This window comes from Stegostoma tigrinum, chromosome 26 (assembly GCF_030684315.1).
Source record: "Stegostoma tigrinum isolate sSteTig4 chromosome 26, sSteTig4.hap1, whole genome shotgun sequence".
NCBI lineage: Eukaryota > Metazoa > Chordata > Chondrichthyes > Orectolobiformes > Stegostomatidae > Stegostoma > Stegostoma tigrinum.
In genome coordinates this window covers 24,695,820-24,715,718 of record NC_081379.1, presented here as the reverse complement: position 1 = coordinate 24,715,718, position 19,899 = coordinate 24,695,820, and the positions used below count along the sequence as shown (strand labels likewise).

The 19,899-nt window shown below is 41.6% G+C and overlaps 1 protein-coding gene across 3 annotated transcripts in view; it reads left to right on the top strand.

The window, feature by feature from the left end:
- Window positions 1-19,899, top strand: part of LOC125463988 (calcium/calmodulin-dependent protein kinase kinase 2-like) — a 94,531-nt gene that overhangs the window by 11,746 nt on the left and 62,886 nt on the right. For all 3 annotated transcript variants that reach the window (XM_048555866.2, XM_048555864.2, XM_048555865.2), the window contains one exon: window positions 12,846-13,413. In XM_048555866.2, the coding sequence (XP_048411823.1) occupies window positions 12,898-13,413 (516 nt within the window). In that variant the 5' untranslated portion in view covers window positions 12,846-12,897. The remainder of the gene's footprint in view (window positions 1-12,845; window positions 13,414-19,899) is intronic.

Below are 19,899 nucleotides of genomic sequence, written 5' to 3'. Positions count from 1 at the left end.
CTCCTTTTTGGAGAAGTATGATGGGAAGGCATTCCAGAAGAATGTTAGAAAAGTGGGGGTTTTTTTTTGGTCCCACCTAAAAGTTGGTTCCTCTGGATAAATCTCCATTTCTTTCTTAACTTGGTAACAAACAGTGTACCTTAGTGAGCGGTATGCTTGTAATATACTACGTTCTGTTGCTTTTAGAATGTGAATTTGAGGTAATGGTAACCAAGTTGCAAAGATTAGTAGGAAACTAGAGAATTGGGAAATCTTTAAAGGTCAACATAGAGCCACAAGAAAAGCTATAAAGGTAAGATGGATTATGAGAGTAAACTAACTCAAACAGCAGAAATTTCTACAAATATATAGAATGAAAGAGTGGCTAAGGTAAACATTCCTCCTTTGGAGGACAAGTGGGCTTTAATAATGGGAAATGAGTAACTGGTTGAGGTGTTGAACAGGCGTTTGTCAGTCTTCACAGTGGAACACCCATTAACATGCCAGTAATTGATGGCAAGGAGGCTATGGCAGGTGAATACCTAGATACGATCATTATCACTAAAGAGGTAGTGTTGGGCAAGTTAATGGGGCTAAAGGTAGACAAGCCTCCTGGCCCTGATTGAATGCATCTCAGGAACTGAGAGGTGGTGGGGGAAGTAGCAAATGCACTTGGATCTTACCAAAATTCGCTGAACCCTGGGGCGATTCTGGCAGGGTGTAAAAACAGCAAAAATGATGTCACTCTTTAAAAAAGGAGGTAGACAAAAGGCAGGTAACTACGAGCCAGTTAGCTTAACTTCTATAGTGAGGAAAATGCTTGAAACCATAATCAAGGAAGAAATAGCAAAACACTTAGGATAGAAATTATCCCATTGGGCATATGCAGCATGGGTTCATGAAACGCAGGTCATGTTCAGCTAACTTATTTGAATTCTTTGAGGACATTATGAGCACACTGGACAATGAGGAACCAGTGGATGTGCTGTATCTGTGTTTCCAGAAGGCATTTGACAAGGTGCTGCACAAAAGGCTGCTATGTAAGATAAAGGTACGTGGATGGAAGATCGTTTAACTAACAGAAAACAAAGATTAAGGATAAATGTGGATTTATTTGGTGACAACCAGTGGCTAGTGGTGTGCCTCAGGGATCAGTGTTGGGTCTACAATTGTTTACAATTTACATAGATGATTTAGAGTTGGATACCAAGTGTAGTGTCAAATTTTGCAGATGACACTAAGATGAGTGCTAGAGCAAAATGTGCAGAGGACATGGAAAGTCTGCAGAGGGATATAAATAGAGTAGGCAAGGATTGGATAGATGGAGTACAATGTTGGTAAATGTGAAGTCATCCATTTTGGTAGGAATAACAGCAAAATGGACACTTGTTTAAATGGTAGAAAATTGCAGCATGCTGGTGTGCAGACGGTCCTGGGTGTCATAGAGTTAGAGAGATGTATAACATGAAAACAGACCCTTGGGCCCAACTCTTCCATGCCAAACAGATATCCTAAATTAATCCAGTCCAATTTGCCAGCATCTGGTCCATTTTCCTCTGAACCCTTCCTAGTCATTTACCCATCCAGATGCCTTTTTTAAGTGTTGTAATTGTACCAGCCTTCACCACTTCTACCAGCAGTTCATTCCATACATGCACCACCCTCTGCATGAAAATGTTGCACCTTAGGTCCGTTTTAAATCTTTCTCCTCTCCCCTTAAACCTGTCTTGTAGTTTTGGATTCCTTGACCATGGGGAAAGACCTTGACTATTCACCCTATTCATGCCCCTCATTTTATAAACTTCTATAAGGTCACCCCTCAGCCTTCAGTGGTCCAGGGCAAAAAGCCCCGGCCCTTCTCTATAGCTCACACTCTGCAATTCTGGCAGCATTTTTGTAAATCTCTTCTAAACCCTTTCAAGTTTAACAACATCTTCCCTACAAAAGAGGGATCCAGAATTGAACACTGTATTCCAAAAGTGGTGTAACCAAATCCTGTACAGTCACGATGTGACCTCCCAACTCCAATACTCAATGAAGGCAAACGTATCAAATGTTGCCTTCGCTATCCTGTCTACCTGCAACTCTATTTTCAAGGAACTGTGAACCTGGAGTTCAAGGCCTCTTTTTACTCAGCAACACTCTCCGGGACTGTACTTCTTCATAGAATCTCTAGTGTGGAAACAGGCCCTTCGGCCCAACAAGTCCACACTGACCCTCGGAGCATTGCATCCAGACTCATCACCCTATACGTCACCTAATCTACAAATCCCTGAACAATACAGGCAATTTAGCATGGCCAGTCCACCTAGCCTGCACATCTTTGGACTGTGGGAGGAAACTGGAGCACCTTGAGGAAACCCACGCAGACATGCGAAGAAGAATGTGTGCAAACTCCACACGCAGTCACTTTTAATGGTGGAATTGGACCCGGGACTCTGGTGCTGTGAGGCAGCTAACCACTGAGCCACCTTGTCACCCCTTAAGTCCTGTCCCGATCTGCCCTACCAAAATCTAGCACTTCACATTTATCTAGGTTAAACTCCACCTGTCACTTCTCGGTCCAACAGTGCACCTGATCAAGGTCCTGTTGTACCATGAGGTAACCTTTCACTGTCCCCTACACAACCAATTTTGGTGTCATCTGCAAACTTTCTGACCCCCCACTGTAAATGATTTGGATATGAATGTATATAAATGATAAAGCCAGGGTCCCAGCACCAATCCTTGTACCACACTGAAGGTCACAGGCCTCCAGTCCAAAAAACCCTCTGCCTCCTACCTTCAAGCCAATTTTGTATCCAAATAGTTAGTTCCCTCTGTATTCCATGTGATCTAACCTTGTTAACAAGTCTACTGTGTGAAACCTTGTCGAATGCCTTACTGAAGTCCATATAGACAATGTCCTCCACTCAGCCTTAATCAATCATCTTCGTCACTTCTTCAAAAAACTCGATCAAGTTAGTGATACACTATTTCCCATGCACAAATCCATGTTGCTTAACCCTATTCAGTCCTTGCCTTTCCAAATTCTTGTAAATCCTGTCCTTCCAAATCCCCTGCAACACCTTGCTCACCACTGATGTCAGTGCTTGTGTATGAAGCACAAAGTTAGTTTGCAGCTGCAGCAAGTAATTAGATGGCAAATGGAATAATGTCCTTTATATTGCTAGAGGGATGGAGTTTAAAATGGGAGTTAATACTGCAGCTGTGTAGGGTGCTAGTGAGGCTACACTTGGAGTACTCTGTACGGTTTTGGTCTCCGTATGTGGAAAAGGATGTACTTGCACCGGAGGGGTCTGGAGGTGGTCTGTAAAGTTGATTCCAGAGTTGAGGGTTGCCTTTTGAGGAGATATTGAGTAGACTAGGACTGTTTTCATTGGAATTTAGAAGAATGAGGGGGGAAATCTTACAGAAACATATCTATTCCCTTCTTAAATTTATAAGGTAGTAGCAAAGAGAATGTTTCTACTAGCAGGTGACACTCGAACTAGTGGTCAGAGCCTCAAAATAAAAGGGAGCATATTTCAAAATGAGCTAAAGAGAAATTATTTCACCCAAAGGCTTGGGAATCTGTGAAATTCCCTACTCAGTAAAGCAGTTGAGGCTAACTCTTTGAATGTTTAGGTTAAAGATTTTTGAACAGTAAAGGAATTAAGGTTTATGGTGAGTGGATGAGTAAATGGACCTGAGTCCACGAAAAGATCAGACATGATCTTATTGAATGATGAAGCAAGCTTGACGGATCAGAGAGCCTACTCCTCTCTCATGTGCCACATCAGGTTATTGAGGAGAATAAATGCTGGGGGTAATTTGTTAGCATTGATACATGTTTTGCAGGGTGACAAAAAATGTAAAGTATGAATAAATAAGTCTCTATCTGATTGGCAAGTAATGATGAGTGAAGGCCCACAAGAACCTGTGCTGGGGCTTTGTAAATTGTAAAAAAAAATCAATGACCCAGTTGAGGGGAGGGAAGACATAGTAGCTTAAAATCAAAGGTAACATCCACAGAGGTAAGAAAGTATGTCGGAAAGGGGGCCTAAGGATTTTTCAGTTGGCATTGGATATCTTGATTGAGTGGGTAGAAGTCTGGCAGGTCAAGTATAACGTGGGAAAATGTGAAGTTATTCCTTTGGCAGGAATAACTAAATTACATCAATAGAGAACAGCTGCAGAATTTTGAGTTGCAAAGGGATCTAACTGTTGAAGTATGTGAGTCATCAAGGTTTATTATGTAGTTATAGCACATAATTAATCAAATTGTCTGCCTGACAAGGCAGTGGGAGCAGTGTTTTTGAACATTTTTGAGGCAGAGATGGATATTTTCTTGTAAGGCAAGAAAATCCAAGGTTATCAGGTGGGTGGGAATGTGGAATTTGAAATGCAAGCAGTTCAGTCAGGATCTTGCAGAATGGTGGAGTGGTCGACATGGTCTACCTCTGTTCCTATTTTGGGCATTCATTTCTACGTTTTATATGAATTGAGCATAAATTAACAGAAAACAACAGTGGGAGTAGACATCATTGTTAATTTTAAAATATGTAACTTGAAAGATAATGTTTGGACGGGGTTTTTAGAATGATTTGAATGAGGGGACCAAATGTATTGGATCCAAGATAACAAGATGTGGAGCTGGATGAACACAGCAGGCCAAGCAGCATCTTCGGAGCAAGAAGCTGATGTTTCGGGCCTAGACCCTTCATCAGAATTCTAATGAAGGGTCTGGGCCCGAAAGGTCAGCTTTCCTGCTCCGAAGATGCTGCTGTGATCATCCAGCTCCACACCTTGTTATCTTGGATTCTCCAGCATCTGCAGTTCCTATTATCTCTGTATTGAATCCAACTTTGCTAATGGAACAAAATTACGTGAGAAATGTAAGATGATGCATATGCAAAGAGGCTGTAAAAGGATATAAACATGTTAAATGAGTAAATAAGAATATGGAAAAGGGAATATAATTTGGCAAAGTATGAAGTGTCCACAACAGGAAATATAGCAAAGGTGATAGGCTGGGGAATGTTGGTAATCAAAACACACATTTGTACGTGAATTGAGGGAACAGCCAGTTTAGTTGGCTGCATGGTTAGCCTGTGATTCAACAGTCGGTCGGATCCCCATGCAAGTTCAGATAGTGAAAACAAAAAATGCTGGGATCACGGCAGGTCAGGCAGCATCTGTGGAGAGAGAACACAAGCTAACATCTCATTCAGATGACTCTTTGTCAGACCTCTAAAGAATAATCTAGACTAGGGAAACATTAGCTTGCTTTCTCTCCATAGATGCTGCCTGATCTACTGTGATTCCCAGCCTCCCCTCTTATTTAGTGTAGATTCCAGCATCTGCAGTGATTTCTTTCAGCTCAATAGGCTGGGGACCTGGAAGGCAATGGCAAATCAAGGAAATAAAATTGCCAAGTTTGCCAGAGTGAAGCAGTAACACAATGAACCAGGGATCTGTCATAAGACCTTAAGATATAGGAGCGGAATTAGGCTTCTGTCACATCTGTTCTGCCATTCAGTCATGGCTGATGCATTTCTCAACCCCATTCTCCAGCCTCTTGATTTGATTTAGATTTATTATTGTCATGTGAACTGAGATAGTGAAAAGTATTGTGTCCCATCCAGACAAATTGTACCTTAACATAAGTATGTCAGGGTAATAGAACAGAATGCAGCCTTCTCCCTGTAGCCCTTGATCCCTTTACTCTGTCTAAAAGGCTCTTTGTTAGCCTTCCGCACGATGAGTCCCACACATGCATGACCTTCTGGCTGAAGAAAGTCGTCCTCCTCTCCGTTCTAAATGGTTGTCCCTTCATCGGAGGCTCACTGATGACGTTACCTAGAATGGTGACAAAACGTCTGAAAACTAACCTTCTAGCTCAACGAGCAAACTCACATCCAGGTTGTCCCTTCACTTTAGGACCCAAGGTCATGGCCTCATTCTCTCCTCCTAATGGAAACATCTTCTCCATGTCCACACTATCCATGTCTTTTAAAACTCCGTTGAGTTCAAACACTCATCTTTTGACAAGCCCTTTATTCTTGTAAACCTCCTCAGGACTCTTCAGATGCCAGCACATCTTTCCTTGGATAGAGGGCCAAAAACTACCCATTATATTCCAAATGGGCTCTGACCACAGCCTTCTACAACCTCAGCAGCATATCCTTGCTGTTGCATTCTAGCCTGCTTAATGAAAGCTAACATTGCCAGCTGAATGTAGCAGTTAAGATGGCAAATAGGGAAAAAATTTGTCTACACCTGTATTCTTCCACCCACATTGTATTCCATCTGCCATTTCTTTGCCCATTCCTCTAAATGTCCAAATCCTTCTGCAACATCCCTGTTTCCTCAACACTACCTGTCTGTCGACCTGTCATTGTCATCTGCAGACTTGGCAATAATGCCTCCGTTTCTTCATTCATATCATTACTGTATGATGTGAATAACTGTGATCCCACACCAATCCCTGCGGAACTCCAGTGATTCTCGAGCTACAAACCTGAAAAAGACCCCTTTATCTTCACACTCTGCCTTCTGCCAGTCAGCTCATCCTCTCTCTCCATGCCCCTAAAACTATGAGCTATTGTCTTATTTAACAACCTCTCTTGCTGCACCTTGTTAAAGGACTGTTGGAAATCCAAATAAACTGCATCCTTTCCATATTAAGCAGATGTTCACCTGCACATCTGCCGATGTGGTATACTGTATCCATTGTACCCAGTGTGGCATCCTCTACATTGGGGAAATCAAGCAGAGGCTTGGGGACTGCTTTTGCAGAACACCTCTGCTCAGTTTGCAATAAACAACTGCACCTCCCAGTCACAAACCGTTCAAACTCCCCCCTCCCATTCTTTAGACAACATGTCCATCACGGGCCTCCTGCAGTGCCACAATGATGCCACCCGAAGGTTGCAGGAACAGCAACTCCTATTCCGCTTGGGAACCCTGCAGCCCAATGGTATCAATGTGGACTTCACAAGCTTCAAAATCTCCCCTTCCCCCACCGCATCCCAAAACCAGCCCAGTTCGTCCCCTCCCCCCACTGCATCTCAAAACCAGCCCAGCCTGTCTCCGACTCCCTAACCTGTTCTTCCTCTCACCCATCCCTTCCTCCCACCCCAAGCCGCACCTCCATTTCCTACCTACTAACCTCTTCCCACCTCCTTGACCTGTCCGTCTTCCCTGGACTGACCTATCCCCTCCCTACCTCCCACCTATACTCTCCTCTCCACCTATCATCTTTTCTCTCCATCTTCGGTCCGCCTGCCCCTCCCTCCCTAAATATTCCAGAACCCTCTTCCCCATCCCCCCTTCTGATGATAAGCTCTCTGAAGGGTCTAGGCCCGAAATGTCAGCTTCTGTGCTCCTGAGATGCTGCTTGGCCTGCTGTCTTCATTCAGCATCACACTTTGTTATCTTAAATCGCATCCTATGTCTTCTGGCAATGTAAACTTCAGAACATTAATAACTTCATGGATTGGAAGAATCAGCAATAACTCTTTCTGGAATAAATTGGTGCCTGAGATGAAAGGGACAAGGAGAAACTGTTATAACTGAGGGATTTGGTCTAGTATAGGAAGTTAGAGGTAGTGTGGAAAATTATGACTTTCTTTCCTGAAAGGCAAAGATTAGAAGGGCCAGATGTCATACTTACACTCTAATTTTATAAAATCTTGAGATAACCCTATAAGCAGTATATTGCTTTTCCTCTATCTGTTTATGCCTGTTTGTAACCACAATTAAGTAATCTCCTAAATATTACTGACCACTGTACTTTTAAAGTCATTTGATTAAATCCGTCTGAGATACTTAAATCTTATTGTCACTTGAATTTTCCGTCCCTTCAAACTAGGCTTTGAAGCTGTGTTTGTGGAGCCTTCAGATAAAACATCAGTAATTTTTACTCAAGTAAGGAAGGTTTGATAAGATGACACAGCAACTCATTGTGGTCTGCTTTAAGCAATTGGTCAATGTTATACGATTCCAGCTGATGGTAATGCAGGCAAGTCCAATCCCAGAGTGAGAAATGGGCTTTTGATGGCAGAGTAGTAGTGTCATTACCTCTGAGACCTGATTTGTTAAGCCGTTAAGTTTATTTTTTCTTTTTGTTTACCATAAAGATCAGTCACTGAACATGTTCCCAAGAAGCGGTGAATCTACTTTTGGTTTTAAAAAAAACAATAAAAAGTATACTCCACAAAAGAAAAAAATACAAACTGTTGTCTATACAAGAGCTATATCTGAAATGGCCACGTTACCGAAATCATAAATAGTCATTCTGGAGAACAGAACTTGAGTATTGCTGAAGAAGGACACAAAAACTCCAACATTACTTTTTCAGGCAATTTATGAAAGAAAGATTATTCTCCCTTAACACAACAGTTAGCTTACAAACACCCAAACCTCTGAAGGATCACTCTTGTCCCCTTACTAAAGCTCCTTGTTCACCTGGCTGTAATTAGTTTCTTTTTGGCAACTATGTGCGTTCGTACAGTTCTTTTTCTGTTTAGTTAATGCCCCCGAACTTAGTATTAGCATGCAAATTATTCAAAAATGTTTCTGGCTACTTTATCAGTTGACTTCCAAGTTGTATTCAAATTCATGATTGTAAAGTTCTTAGGGTTGATGACCTCTAGCATTCGCTTTGTGACTCATACAATTTATTCCTCATAAGAACGTAAGAGCCAGGAGCAGGAGTAGGCCATCTGGCCCCTTGAGCTTGCCCTTCCATTTGATAATATCATGGCTGATCAGCTCCACTTACCTGCCTATTGACCATAATCCTGAAAATCTTTGAACAGTGAATTGAATTATCTTGCCTTGCCTTAAATCTTCAGCGAGGTAGCTTCAACTGCTTCACTGGGCAGGGAATTCCACAGATTTCTGACCCTTTGGGTGAAGAAGGTCCTCTTGACCTCAGTCCTACATCTGCTTCCCTTTACTTTGAGGCGATGCCGTCTAGTCCTAATTTTACCTGCTAGCAGAAACAACCTCCCTACCTCCACCTTATCTATTCCCTTCATAATCTTATACGTTTCTATAAGATCTCCCCTCATTCTTCTGAATTCCAATGAGTATAATCCCAGTCTACTCAGTCTCTCCTCATAATCTAATCCTCTCAACTCTGGAATCAACCGAGTAAATCTCCTCTGCATCCCCTCCAGTGCTAGTATATCCCTTCTCAAGTAAGGAGACCAAAACTGAACGCAGTACTCCAGCTGTGGCCTCACCAGGACCCTATGCAGCTGCACCATAGCCTCCCTGTTTTTAAACTCCATCCCTCTAGCAATGGCAGACAAAATTCCATTTGCCTTTTTAATTACCTGCTGCACCTGCAATCCTACTTGTAGCGATTTCATGCACAAGGGCATCCAAGTCCATCTGCACAGCAGCGTGCTGCAATTTTTTACCATTTTAAAACCTAGTCCATGTTGCTGTTATTTCAACCAAAATGGATGACCTCACACTTACCAACATTGTACTCCATCTGCCAGATTTTTGCCCACTCACTTAGACTATCTATATCCCTCTGCAGACTTTCAGTGTCTTCTGCACACTTTGCTCAACCACTCACCTTAGTGTCATCTGCAAATTTTGACACACCACACTTAGACCCCAGCTCCGAATTATCTATAAATTTTAAGCAATTGCGGTCCCAACTCTGATCCCTGAGGCACACCACTAGCCACTGACCACCAACCAGAAAAAACACCCATTTACTGCTACTCTTTGCTTTCTACTAGTCCTCTACATTACCTGTAATACTGTGCAACTTTATCTTATGTAGCAGCCTCTGGTGTGGTACCTTGTCAAATGCCTTCTGGAAATCCAGATACACCACATCCACAAGTTTGCCTTTGACTGCCGTGCAAGTAATAAGTGCTTGATACCATCTGCAAAAGAAGAGAGAAAATTGGAGAGAGGGAGAAGTTATGTCCTTAAGGCATGCAATTTATTTAACTTTTCTTGTACTGAAGATGTTGGCTGCTACAGTAGTACATTACCTTGAGACTTGATTATTCTAATGTACTTTTCACAAGCTTCCAATTTTCCTAACTCCAGTATCTTGCGCTAAGTCTTATCACTCATTTGTCATCTCCCATCTTGTTGGTCTAAATTCATTCTTGGTCATGTAAAATACAACTTCAGAATTCTCAAAGATAATGGGAACTGCAGATGCTGGAGATTCCAAGATAATAAAATGTGAGGCTGGATGAACACAGCAGGCCAAGCAGCATCTCAGGAGCACAAAAGCTGACGTTTCGGGCCTAGACCCTTCATTCAGAATTCTCAAACTACTTTTCAAATTGCTATATAACCTGGTATTTGCATATCACTGTGATGTCCTAGAACCTCTGAGGATCTGTGCATCCCTTTTTTTTTAAAATTTCTCCATTATTGGCAAGTGCCTTGCTTTTGAGGCCCTAAGCTTTTAGAACTCCTTTCTTAAACTCCTCTGCATTGCTTTATTCCTTTATGACAGTCTGTGAAAGAAATATCTTTGACCAAACACCTTTTACTGAGCGTTTGCTAATTTTACCCATTGTCTTATGTGATTTGGTGTCAAGTTTTATTTGATAATGCTGCTGAGACGGATTTTGGATTGTTTCACTTCATCCGAGATCCTATATTAGCAAAAGTTGTTGTGCTGGGATAGTTACAAGAATGTCAGGTATCCCCAGCACCTTACTCCTAATCATTCTAAACAGACATTGAGTTATCAGGGTATGTGATTGTTGGAGACAAAACAGACAGCCTATACCCATCTTCACCAGACGTCAGCATGAAGTCTAGAAGCATCAATGCTGAATGATTTTGATGTTTTAGCACTGCTACCACACCTGCTTCCCCAGTCCCCATCTTTCTGATGGCACCATGTGTGGTGATTTAGTCTCTGGCTTTTGTACATGATTGAGAGTTTTGAAACATAAAGTTATGGAAATTGAGACTAGAAAGATTAAACTATATCAATTTTATTTCAAGTTCTTATAACATTTTAAATTGAGTTTCTGTATTTCTAAAAATGTGCTCATCAGTTATTTTCCAATGATTTCCTTTAATATATTCTTATTGCAATTTTCAAAAATGAATGGTTAACTTAATAGCTGTTAATCTTTAATCCATTCAAACACATTAAATCTATGTCCTGGTGCAGGTTTTGTACTTTGCATTGGCAAGTCAAGTGGTTAAAATAATTTTCAATTCTTTTAAACTTGTATAACAAGTTATGTTAAAACTGAACTTTGGACTCTGTTCTCTTGGATTTTGGCTCAGTTTAAATAGCAGAAATTTATATCACAGTTTAAGATAGGGTAATTACCTCATTGAACAGTAACACCTTTCATTACATCATCTTTTTCTAATGTAGAATGTTTCGATGCACTTCACAGGAGCATTATCATGAGACATGAGAAGAAGCTACGCAGATGATTAATTGCATGGCTTAAGAACACCCTAAAGGAGGAGGAGAAGGAGGCAGAGAGAGAGAGCGCGCGAGACTCTCGCACGCGTGCACACACGTGTATAACCCCTACGGCTAAGGGGGAAAACGTAGGGCGTAGGAGGTTGGCAGCAAGTACACAATTGTTAATAGTCAGGCAATCACACTTGGGACCAAAAGAACTGCAGATGCTGTAAATTGGAAAAAAACCAAAGTAGCTGGAAAAGCTCAAGTCTGGTAGCATCTGTGATGAAGAAAACAAGTCATGTCTTGGGTCTGCTGATTCTTCCCACCCTGATGAAGGGCCATTGGACTCAACGTTACCTGTGTCTTTTTTCCTCACAGAAACTGTCAGACCTGCTGAGCTTTTCTAGCTAGTTTGTTTCTGTTCCAGTCAAAATTGGGATATTGGAGAGATGCCTGAGGACTGTATTTTTGGGTGAGGAAATTTAAAGACGATGCAAATTTTAAAATTGACATTTGACATTGTCCATCTCATGTAAGCATTGTGATGAGGTGCAGCTCATTGTTGACCAAGTACATGAGGTATCATCTCAAATTCTGCTTCCTCGCCGAGAGCATCTCTTTTCACAAGTGGACACATGAGGTTGTCCACTTTGGTAGTCAAAATAGGAAGGCCAATAACTTCCTGAATGGCAGTGGATTGTGAAAAGGGGGATGCAATGAGACGTGGGTCACCAGTCACCAGTCACCAAATGTAAATATGCAGGTCCAGCAGATGGTGAGGAAGGCAAGAAGGTAGGTTGGCCTTCGTAGCAACAGATGCCAGGGATGTCTTGTTGCAATTGTACAGGGTCTTGTTGAAATTGCACCTGAAGTATTATGCAGGAGGGATCTCCTATAAATATATGAATTTCTAACAGGACTATACAGGGTGAAATGCAGGAAGCATGTTCCCACTGACCAGGTGGTCCAGAACCAGCAGTCACAGCCTAAGGATATGAGAGGTGCCATTTAGGACTGAGTAGTGAGCCTGTGGAATTCTCTACCACAAAGTTTTTGAGGCAAATGCATTGAGTGTTTTCAAAAAGTAGTTGGATATAGTTCCTAAGGCAGAAGGGATCAAAGGATAGGGGAGAAAATGTGAACAGGGTACTGAGTTGGATGATGAGATTGAAGACAGAGTGGGTTTGAAGGGCCAAATGGCTGCCTTGTGCTATTTTCTGTATTTCTTCAATGAGCAACCTTCATTAGGCTTACAATGCAATTATGGTATATAATAGGGATGGTAAATACTTAAACTGTGCAGATTACAAATCTATCTTGTTGATTACTGCATCATCTAAATTTGTATATCTGAATGTTTAACATGGTTTAATGTTCTCATTGGATAATTCATCTGAATGTTCATTTAAATAAAATGGTTTTTAAAACTCGTTTAAATGTTACAATTTTTCTATAGGAACCTCAAGGTCATATGACCTATCCATGTGGATAAAGCAAGGTGAAGCACCATGTCATCATGTGTCTCAAGCAGATCTGCTGCCGAGAGGCCTACAAGCAGAAATGAGCAATGTGGTAACAACAAGGAGCAGTCAGACGTTAGTTGTAGTCTGTCATCCCTAACTATTGACTTAGGCATGGAATCTTTTATCATTGTGACCGAGTATGACCAGAGTACCACAAGCAATGGACAAGGACACAATGGTGAAGGAATACTTGAAGATGAACCTATGCAAGACAATAATGAATTGGACAGATCACCATGCGATAAGGCTTTGGGACGATTAGAAAGAGCTCAATCTGAAGATATTTGGCACCCTAGAATAAAACTAAGTATGTCCAATCGGAAACTATCTCTCCAAGAAAAGTCCAATTTAACTCAGTCACCTGGCAGCAGTTCAGCTATTAATGGACGTTATATATATCCTTCTTTGCCATATTCTCCAATTACATCACCGCATTCTTCTCCTCGGTTGCCTCGCCGTCCAACAGTGGAATCTCATAGAGTTTCTATTACTGATCTACAGGTAGGTATATCTTCCTTATTGAATTAATGTATCAGAATGTCTCTTCTATACTGTATTTACATGAGCTATTTATCGATTATTTAAATTTATGAAAATAACATTCAGGTTAAATCTCATTATACATAAAAATAGTTCTCAATAAATACGATATCATTAATATGATATATATTCTGTGCAAATCCAGGAGTTGCTTCAGTTAGGATGACAGTGCAGAAAATAGAACTTTGGTTGCTGTAAATGCTAATTCTGTAGTTAAAGTGGGAAGTAAAGAAATATTCGCCATAATGTTTTAAATATAAAGACATCAATCTGGGAGCACTGAAAAATTAAATTGGTAGTAATATGACATAACACAAGAAATTGGGGCAGCTGTGCTGCCTCACGGGGCCTGGGGCCTGGGACCTGGGTTCGATTCTACCCTCGGGCGACTGTCAGTGTGGAGTTTGCACGTTCTCCCTCCAGGTGCTCCGGTTTCCTCCCACAGTCCAAAGATGTGTAGGCCAGATGGATTGGCCATGCTAAATTACCCCATAGTGTTCAGGGATGTATAGATTAGATAGATTATAGGGGTGGGTATGTGGGATGCTCTGAGAGTCGGTGTGAACATGTTGGGCTGAAGGGCCTGTTTCCAAACTGTAGGGATTCTGTGATGAAATAGACTATATGTATATGCTGTTGAACCCACTACATTATTTAATACAGTTGTGGTGGTTGACTGATCAGTCTTAACTCCATTTTCTTGCCTGTTTCCTTCCTCCTTTGAATCAGCAAGAGGAAAAAAATCTGCTCATCTCGGTCTTATTATTCAATAGCAGAACATTTCACAACCCTTTCGGCTACAGAATTCCAAAGGTTCACAACTGTTTGAAGAATTTTCTCCTCATCTCAGTCTAAAATGATCAGCTGCTTCTCTTGAAGCTGTGCTCCTGTGTTCGAGATTCTCCAGTCAGTGGAAATAGGGTAGATAAGGATACGCTATGGAAACATTTCATAATATTAAATGTTTCAATGAGATTGCTTCTCATTCTTCTTAACTCCAGGGACTAAAAGGCCTGGCATACTGACTTTATCAGGGGTTAGCACTGCTGCCTCTCTGCCAGGGACCCAGGTGCGATTCCAAACTCAGACAACTGTCTGTGTGGAGATTACATGTTCTCCCTTTTGTCAGTGTGAGTTTCCACCGGGTACTCCCAGTTTCCTCCCACAGTCCAAATTTGGCATGGCAATCCTGTTTGCGCGCGCGCCCCCCCCCCCCCCCCCCCCCCCCTTGCGTGTGCCTGCGTGCCCCGCCCCCCCTCTTTGCGCGCGCGCGCCACTATTTGTGTGGGACTTATAAACTACACTCACTAGCACTTTACGGCCCTCTTTATTCTTAGTTTCAACTCAGATTAATCTATTTCCTGAACATCTGAATCAATATCATTTCTCACTACTAAGTCATTTACTATCAGGCCTACTCCTAATTTTCCAATTTGCCTGTCAATTGAAATATTTTGTACCTGAAATAATATTTATTTCTCAACCAAATCATCCTTTAACTATGTTTTTGTAATGGCAAAGAAGCCTAAACCTTTTCTCTCTATTAGTGCCACTAGTTAATCTATCTTACTGTGATTCATACATATATTCAGATTAAAAGCCTCTAATTTTATATTTCATTTCTATTATTTGCTTAGACTATTCACTGATGCACTATTACCGTAAATGCTTAGTTGCCCTTTTGTTTCCCAATAACCACACTTGTTTCGGCTTTTCTGTTCAGAATTCCAAATGCCCCATCAATTGAACACCAACCTCCAAATTTTTTCTTTAAAGCGATAATCTCAAACTCAGTCAAGCAGTTCATTAGCACATTGCCAGGGCCCAGCCATGTTTATGTGGGGCCCAACCTTTTTTCCTGAATACTGATGCTAGCACCATGTGAATCAGTCTGCTTCTTCCCATGTTAATTTGGACCTCAAACTCTCTCAGAAAACATCATTCTTAGTTTTCTAGGTGTCTGCGTCCTTCTCCAAATTATTCTTATGAGATACTCTTAACTGTAGCAACAGGACAGGAGCAGAGCCTTTGGAGCTCCCAGTTGTGGCTTCAGCTAACGGTGTCAACTCTCTTTTTTGACCATACTGTTCCTATCATTATCACATTCCTTTTCATTTGCCTCTCTTGAATGACATCCTGCACTATGATGTCATGGTCAGTTTGCTCATCTCCATTGCAGTCTTCTGCCATAACCACACAGACAGCAAGCAGCTCTTTCCTTTTGGTTTGAGTTGAAGGTTGAGGTTTCTCCAGAGTTGTTGGAAATGTTCTTTACAGCACTTGTGGAGAAATGCAAAATCTTGTGAAAGCATCCTAGATCGAAGTACTGGCACCTCCTAGATTGTTATTGATCGCGCCAAAAAAAATCAAAAGAACGTCTGTCATTTGACCCATGCAGGAGACCGATGCCTGCTGGGCTTGACTTTGAATTGTATGATCTGTGATGAACATTGATATCACAAGACCTGGGGTGGCTCAGTGGTCCGCCTTGCTGCCTCACAGCACCAGGGACCCAGATTCGATTACAGCCTAGGGTGATTGTCTGTTTGGAGTTTACACAATCTCCCCTTGTCTGTGTGGATTTCTGAGTACTCTCTTTGCCTCCCACAGTCCAAAGAGGTGTAGGTTAGGTGGATTGGCCATGCTAAATTGTCTGTAGTGTCCAAGAGTGTGTGGGTTAGCCATGGGAAATGCAGGTTATGGGGTTAGTCTGGGTGGGAAGCTCTTCAGAGGGCCAGTGTGGATTCAGTGGGATGAATGGACTACTCCCACAGTGTAGGGATTTTATGAAGACCTAAAATCGAAAAAGATCATAGACAAATGTCTTAATCTTAAAGCAGCTCATTTGAAGAGAGGGGGATCTCTAAATACCATGCATAACCAATCTGGAAAATCTTCAGAGTCAGTTTAGTTCCAGAACAGCCACATGAAGTCAGCTGTACTAGACTGGGTTCAAGAATCATTAATCACAGGGAATGAATCAATGAAAACATAAATGATGTCTTGAAGCAAAAGCAGAAGGCCTTCATTGTCTGCAGAGCAGTTTAAGATCACGAGTCAAAAAGGTAGTGTTAGACAGACAGAAAGCTAGCCTTTCTATCTTCCCATCCCCCAACCCCATAACAACCACCAGCTGTCTCCCAATTTTCCCAAACTCTCATCCAAACCACAGTCTCTGTCAGAGGAGAAAATGGTTTTAAAAAAAGCTTTAGTATCTTAAACAATTTCTGAAAAGCTGTTGGTAGAGTTTGAGTTAGAGAAAGGAAGTGGACCCTTTGGTCTGACCAGTCCATGCCAACCATAATCCCAAACTAAACTAGCTTCACCTCCTTGTGTATGGCCCATATCCCTCCAAACATTTCTTATTCATGTACTTATCTAAGTATCTTCTGAACATTATAACTGGATTATGTGGCACAAGCCTGCAGTGCCTGCAAAATAAATCTGTCATATTATTAAAATAAGTATCTGTCTTTTCAAAATGAACTATTGACTTTTGTTCCAAAATGTGACATTAATTGCATTTGTACTTCAGGCAATGGGTAAGATGCCTCACTTTGGTGGTAACAAAATCTAGTACAATCACCAGTTCAATGGAACTGTTCATTTGGCTTGTAAACTGAGAATACTGCTGATGCTTGATTTTTGAGTGATCGATTATTAAAGACAGCTGTTTGCTTGATTTTATTTTTGATTCTATATCACACACACACACTCTTCTACGTGAGGGCCCTCCTGAGGCCTAATTTTGATCAGTTTTGACCCCCCTCTTCCTCTTGTGATGACCCTCAAACTCCTTTCTGCCCCCTCCTCCCATCTCCCCTGTCTCTCCAGTGGCCACATCATTTCTTCCATATCCTGTCTCATCTCACCCTTTTGCAGCCTCTGTTTATCCCCACTCGTCTTGTGAATTCCCTGTCTTCTTTCAGACCCCTTGTAGCTCTCCTATCTTTTCCACACACTTGCAGCCTCCTCCTTCCTAGTGAGCAGACCACCATCTTGGCAAAAATATTTCCCTTGGTCCTGGATCACCCTACTGGCCACAATTCTTGTTCCCATGCCCCCAGGCTCCTCATTCTTAGCCAAGGGCCCCCGCTTTCAGCAAATACCTCAACGCCAGCACGTACTTGCCCTGCATTTCCCAGAATGTTTCTATCACATGCCTCCTCATTACAAACATGGGTCTGTGATTAGAGGAACAGCTGCTCATGTGTCCTTCCATTTGTGGAAGGTGGCTTTTCTCTTGTGAGACTAATGAGTAAACTTTCAGAAGTAATTTAGGGATTTTGTGTGTGGTTCCCCTTTCTCTCCCGTTTTTAATTTGTGTAGGTTTTAGAATAACTAACTTTCACCTTGTAACAAGCCTTTGATATGCTACGTTGTGCTATTCATTACTGTTTTGGTCTGGCAACTTGTAAATATGAAAATGGAAAATTTTTAAGGAGTAGAAACAGATTTAAATATCACTAAAAACAACAGTTTCACCCAGCATCACCCCAGGCCGACCCCCCGCTCTCATTCCATTAATTAAATCAAAGGGAGGTGACAACAACAGAGGTGAGTGAAAAGACATCAAAAGCGAAGTGCGTTGGAGAGAGCAAGTGTTGTCAAGGAATACAGGCTAGTTCAGGTCAGAAAGTTGAGCATAAGGACCAGTAAGGTAAAGGGGGCCAGCAATATTTTTGCATGTCAGTTTTGAGTGTATGTGCACATGCATGGGTGTTTATTTTATTTACACACAAGGTGAAGATGTTGTCTCAGTCACTACTTACTGTCCACTTCTAAATGCCTTTGAGAAGGTAGGTGATGGTAACTCAGTTTCTTAAACAGCTGTAGTTTATGGAGTATTTGCACCCACGGTGCTGTTACGGAAGGAGTCCCAGCATTTTGATATAGCAGCACTGAAAGAATTTTGTCCCAAGTCAGGATTTTCTGTGACTTCGAAGGAAACTTGAAGGTGGTGGTGGTGTTTCTACCCTTCTGGGTGATAAAGGTCACAGGTTTGGAATGTGCTAAGCAGCCTGACTGAATTACTGCATTCCACTTGTAAATGGTACACATTTCTTCCACAGTGGATGTTGGAAGTGACCAATGGGGCATATCAAACAGGCTGCATTGTCCTGGGTGGTGTGCTAGAGTGTTATTGGAGCTACACCTATCCATCTAAGTGTGGAATATTCCACTTGCACTCATGCCTTGTAGATAGTGGACAGCTGTTGGGAGCTGTGGTTCTCACCTCAATTCCTAAGCTCTAATTTGCTTGAGCCACTGTATTACTATGACTGTCCCAGTTTCTGTTCAATGGTAACACCCAGGATATTGATAGTGGAGGATTCAGCACTGGCAATGCCGTTCAATGCGAAGAGGAGGTGGTCACATTTTCTCTTCTTGGAGATAGTCATTGCCTCACACTTGCGTGGTGCAAATATTATTTGCTAATTGTCAGCCTGAGCCAAATTGTTGTCCAGATCTCTCCATTTGGTCTTTGTCAGGTTCGCTATGTGAGAAGTCGCAAAATCTGCTGAGCATCGTGCAGACATCAGTGAATGTCTGCACTCTGATCTTACAATGGAGGAAAAGTCATTGAAGAAGCTGAAGAGGGGTCCTTGGTGCCATACTCAGTCAGATTGACAGCACTGTTGATGGCCCCTGCTCTTACTTTTCTGAAGATTGAGCGATAACTGACTGGATTGGATTTGTCCTTTTTGTGCATACCTGTGCAATTTTCAACATTGCTGGGTCAACACCAGCATTGAAACTCTATTGGAACAGGTTAACCCAGGATGTGGCAAGTTCTGGAGCACAGGTTTTCACTGGGGTTTTTCGAAATATTGTCAGGTCATCCATTTGACACTTCTGGTTGAAGATGGTTGCAAGTGCCTCAGATGTGACTTCTGCGCTAATGCTGAGCCCCTCCTATGGTTAAAAATAGGGATAGTGTTGAGTGGGTTCTTGTGTTCCTTTTACATGTTGGGCAGTTTATATTCTTAATGCATTTTTGTTTATAATTGCATAATGACTCCAGTACAAAAGGGTATAATTAAAGCAGGACCGTATAGGTATTAAAGCAAGAATTTTTTTTCAGACAAAAGTAGTTTAAATTTGGAACTCACTCCTGAAAATGACTGGATGCTGAATTATTTGCATTTTTAGAGCAAAAATCAGTTTATTTTTGAGGAAAGGATGTATAACAAAAGCAGGTAAATGTAGTTTAAAGTTCATCTGTGGTGAAATGACCTGTTACTATTTATTTCATTCTAGTTTACTTAGGCTTTACTTTAGACTCTTGCACCAAACGATTGGATACTTGGTTAATGGAGAAGATCACGTCAGATATAGTATTCGGCCAAAAACCAACTAGAGAATTCATATTTCTATTTCCAGTCAGTGGCAATTAGTTGCTCCCACCAGTTGTGCTGTAAACATTGACCTGGGTCCATTTGAACA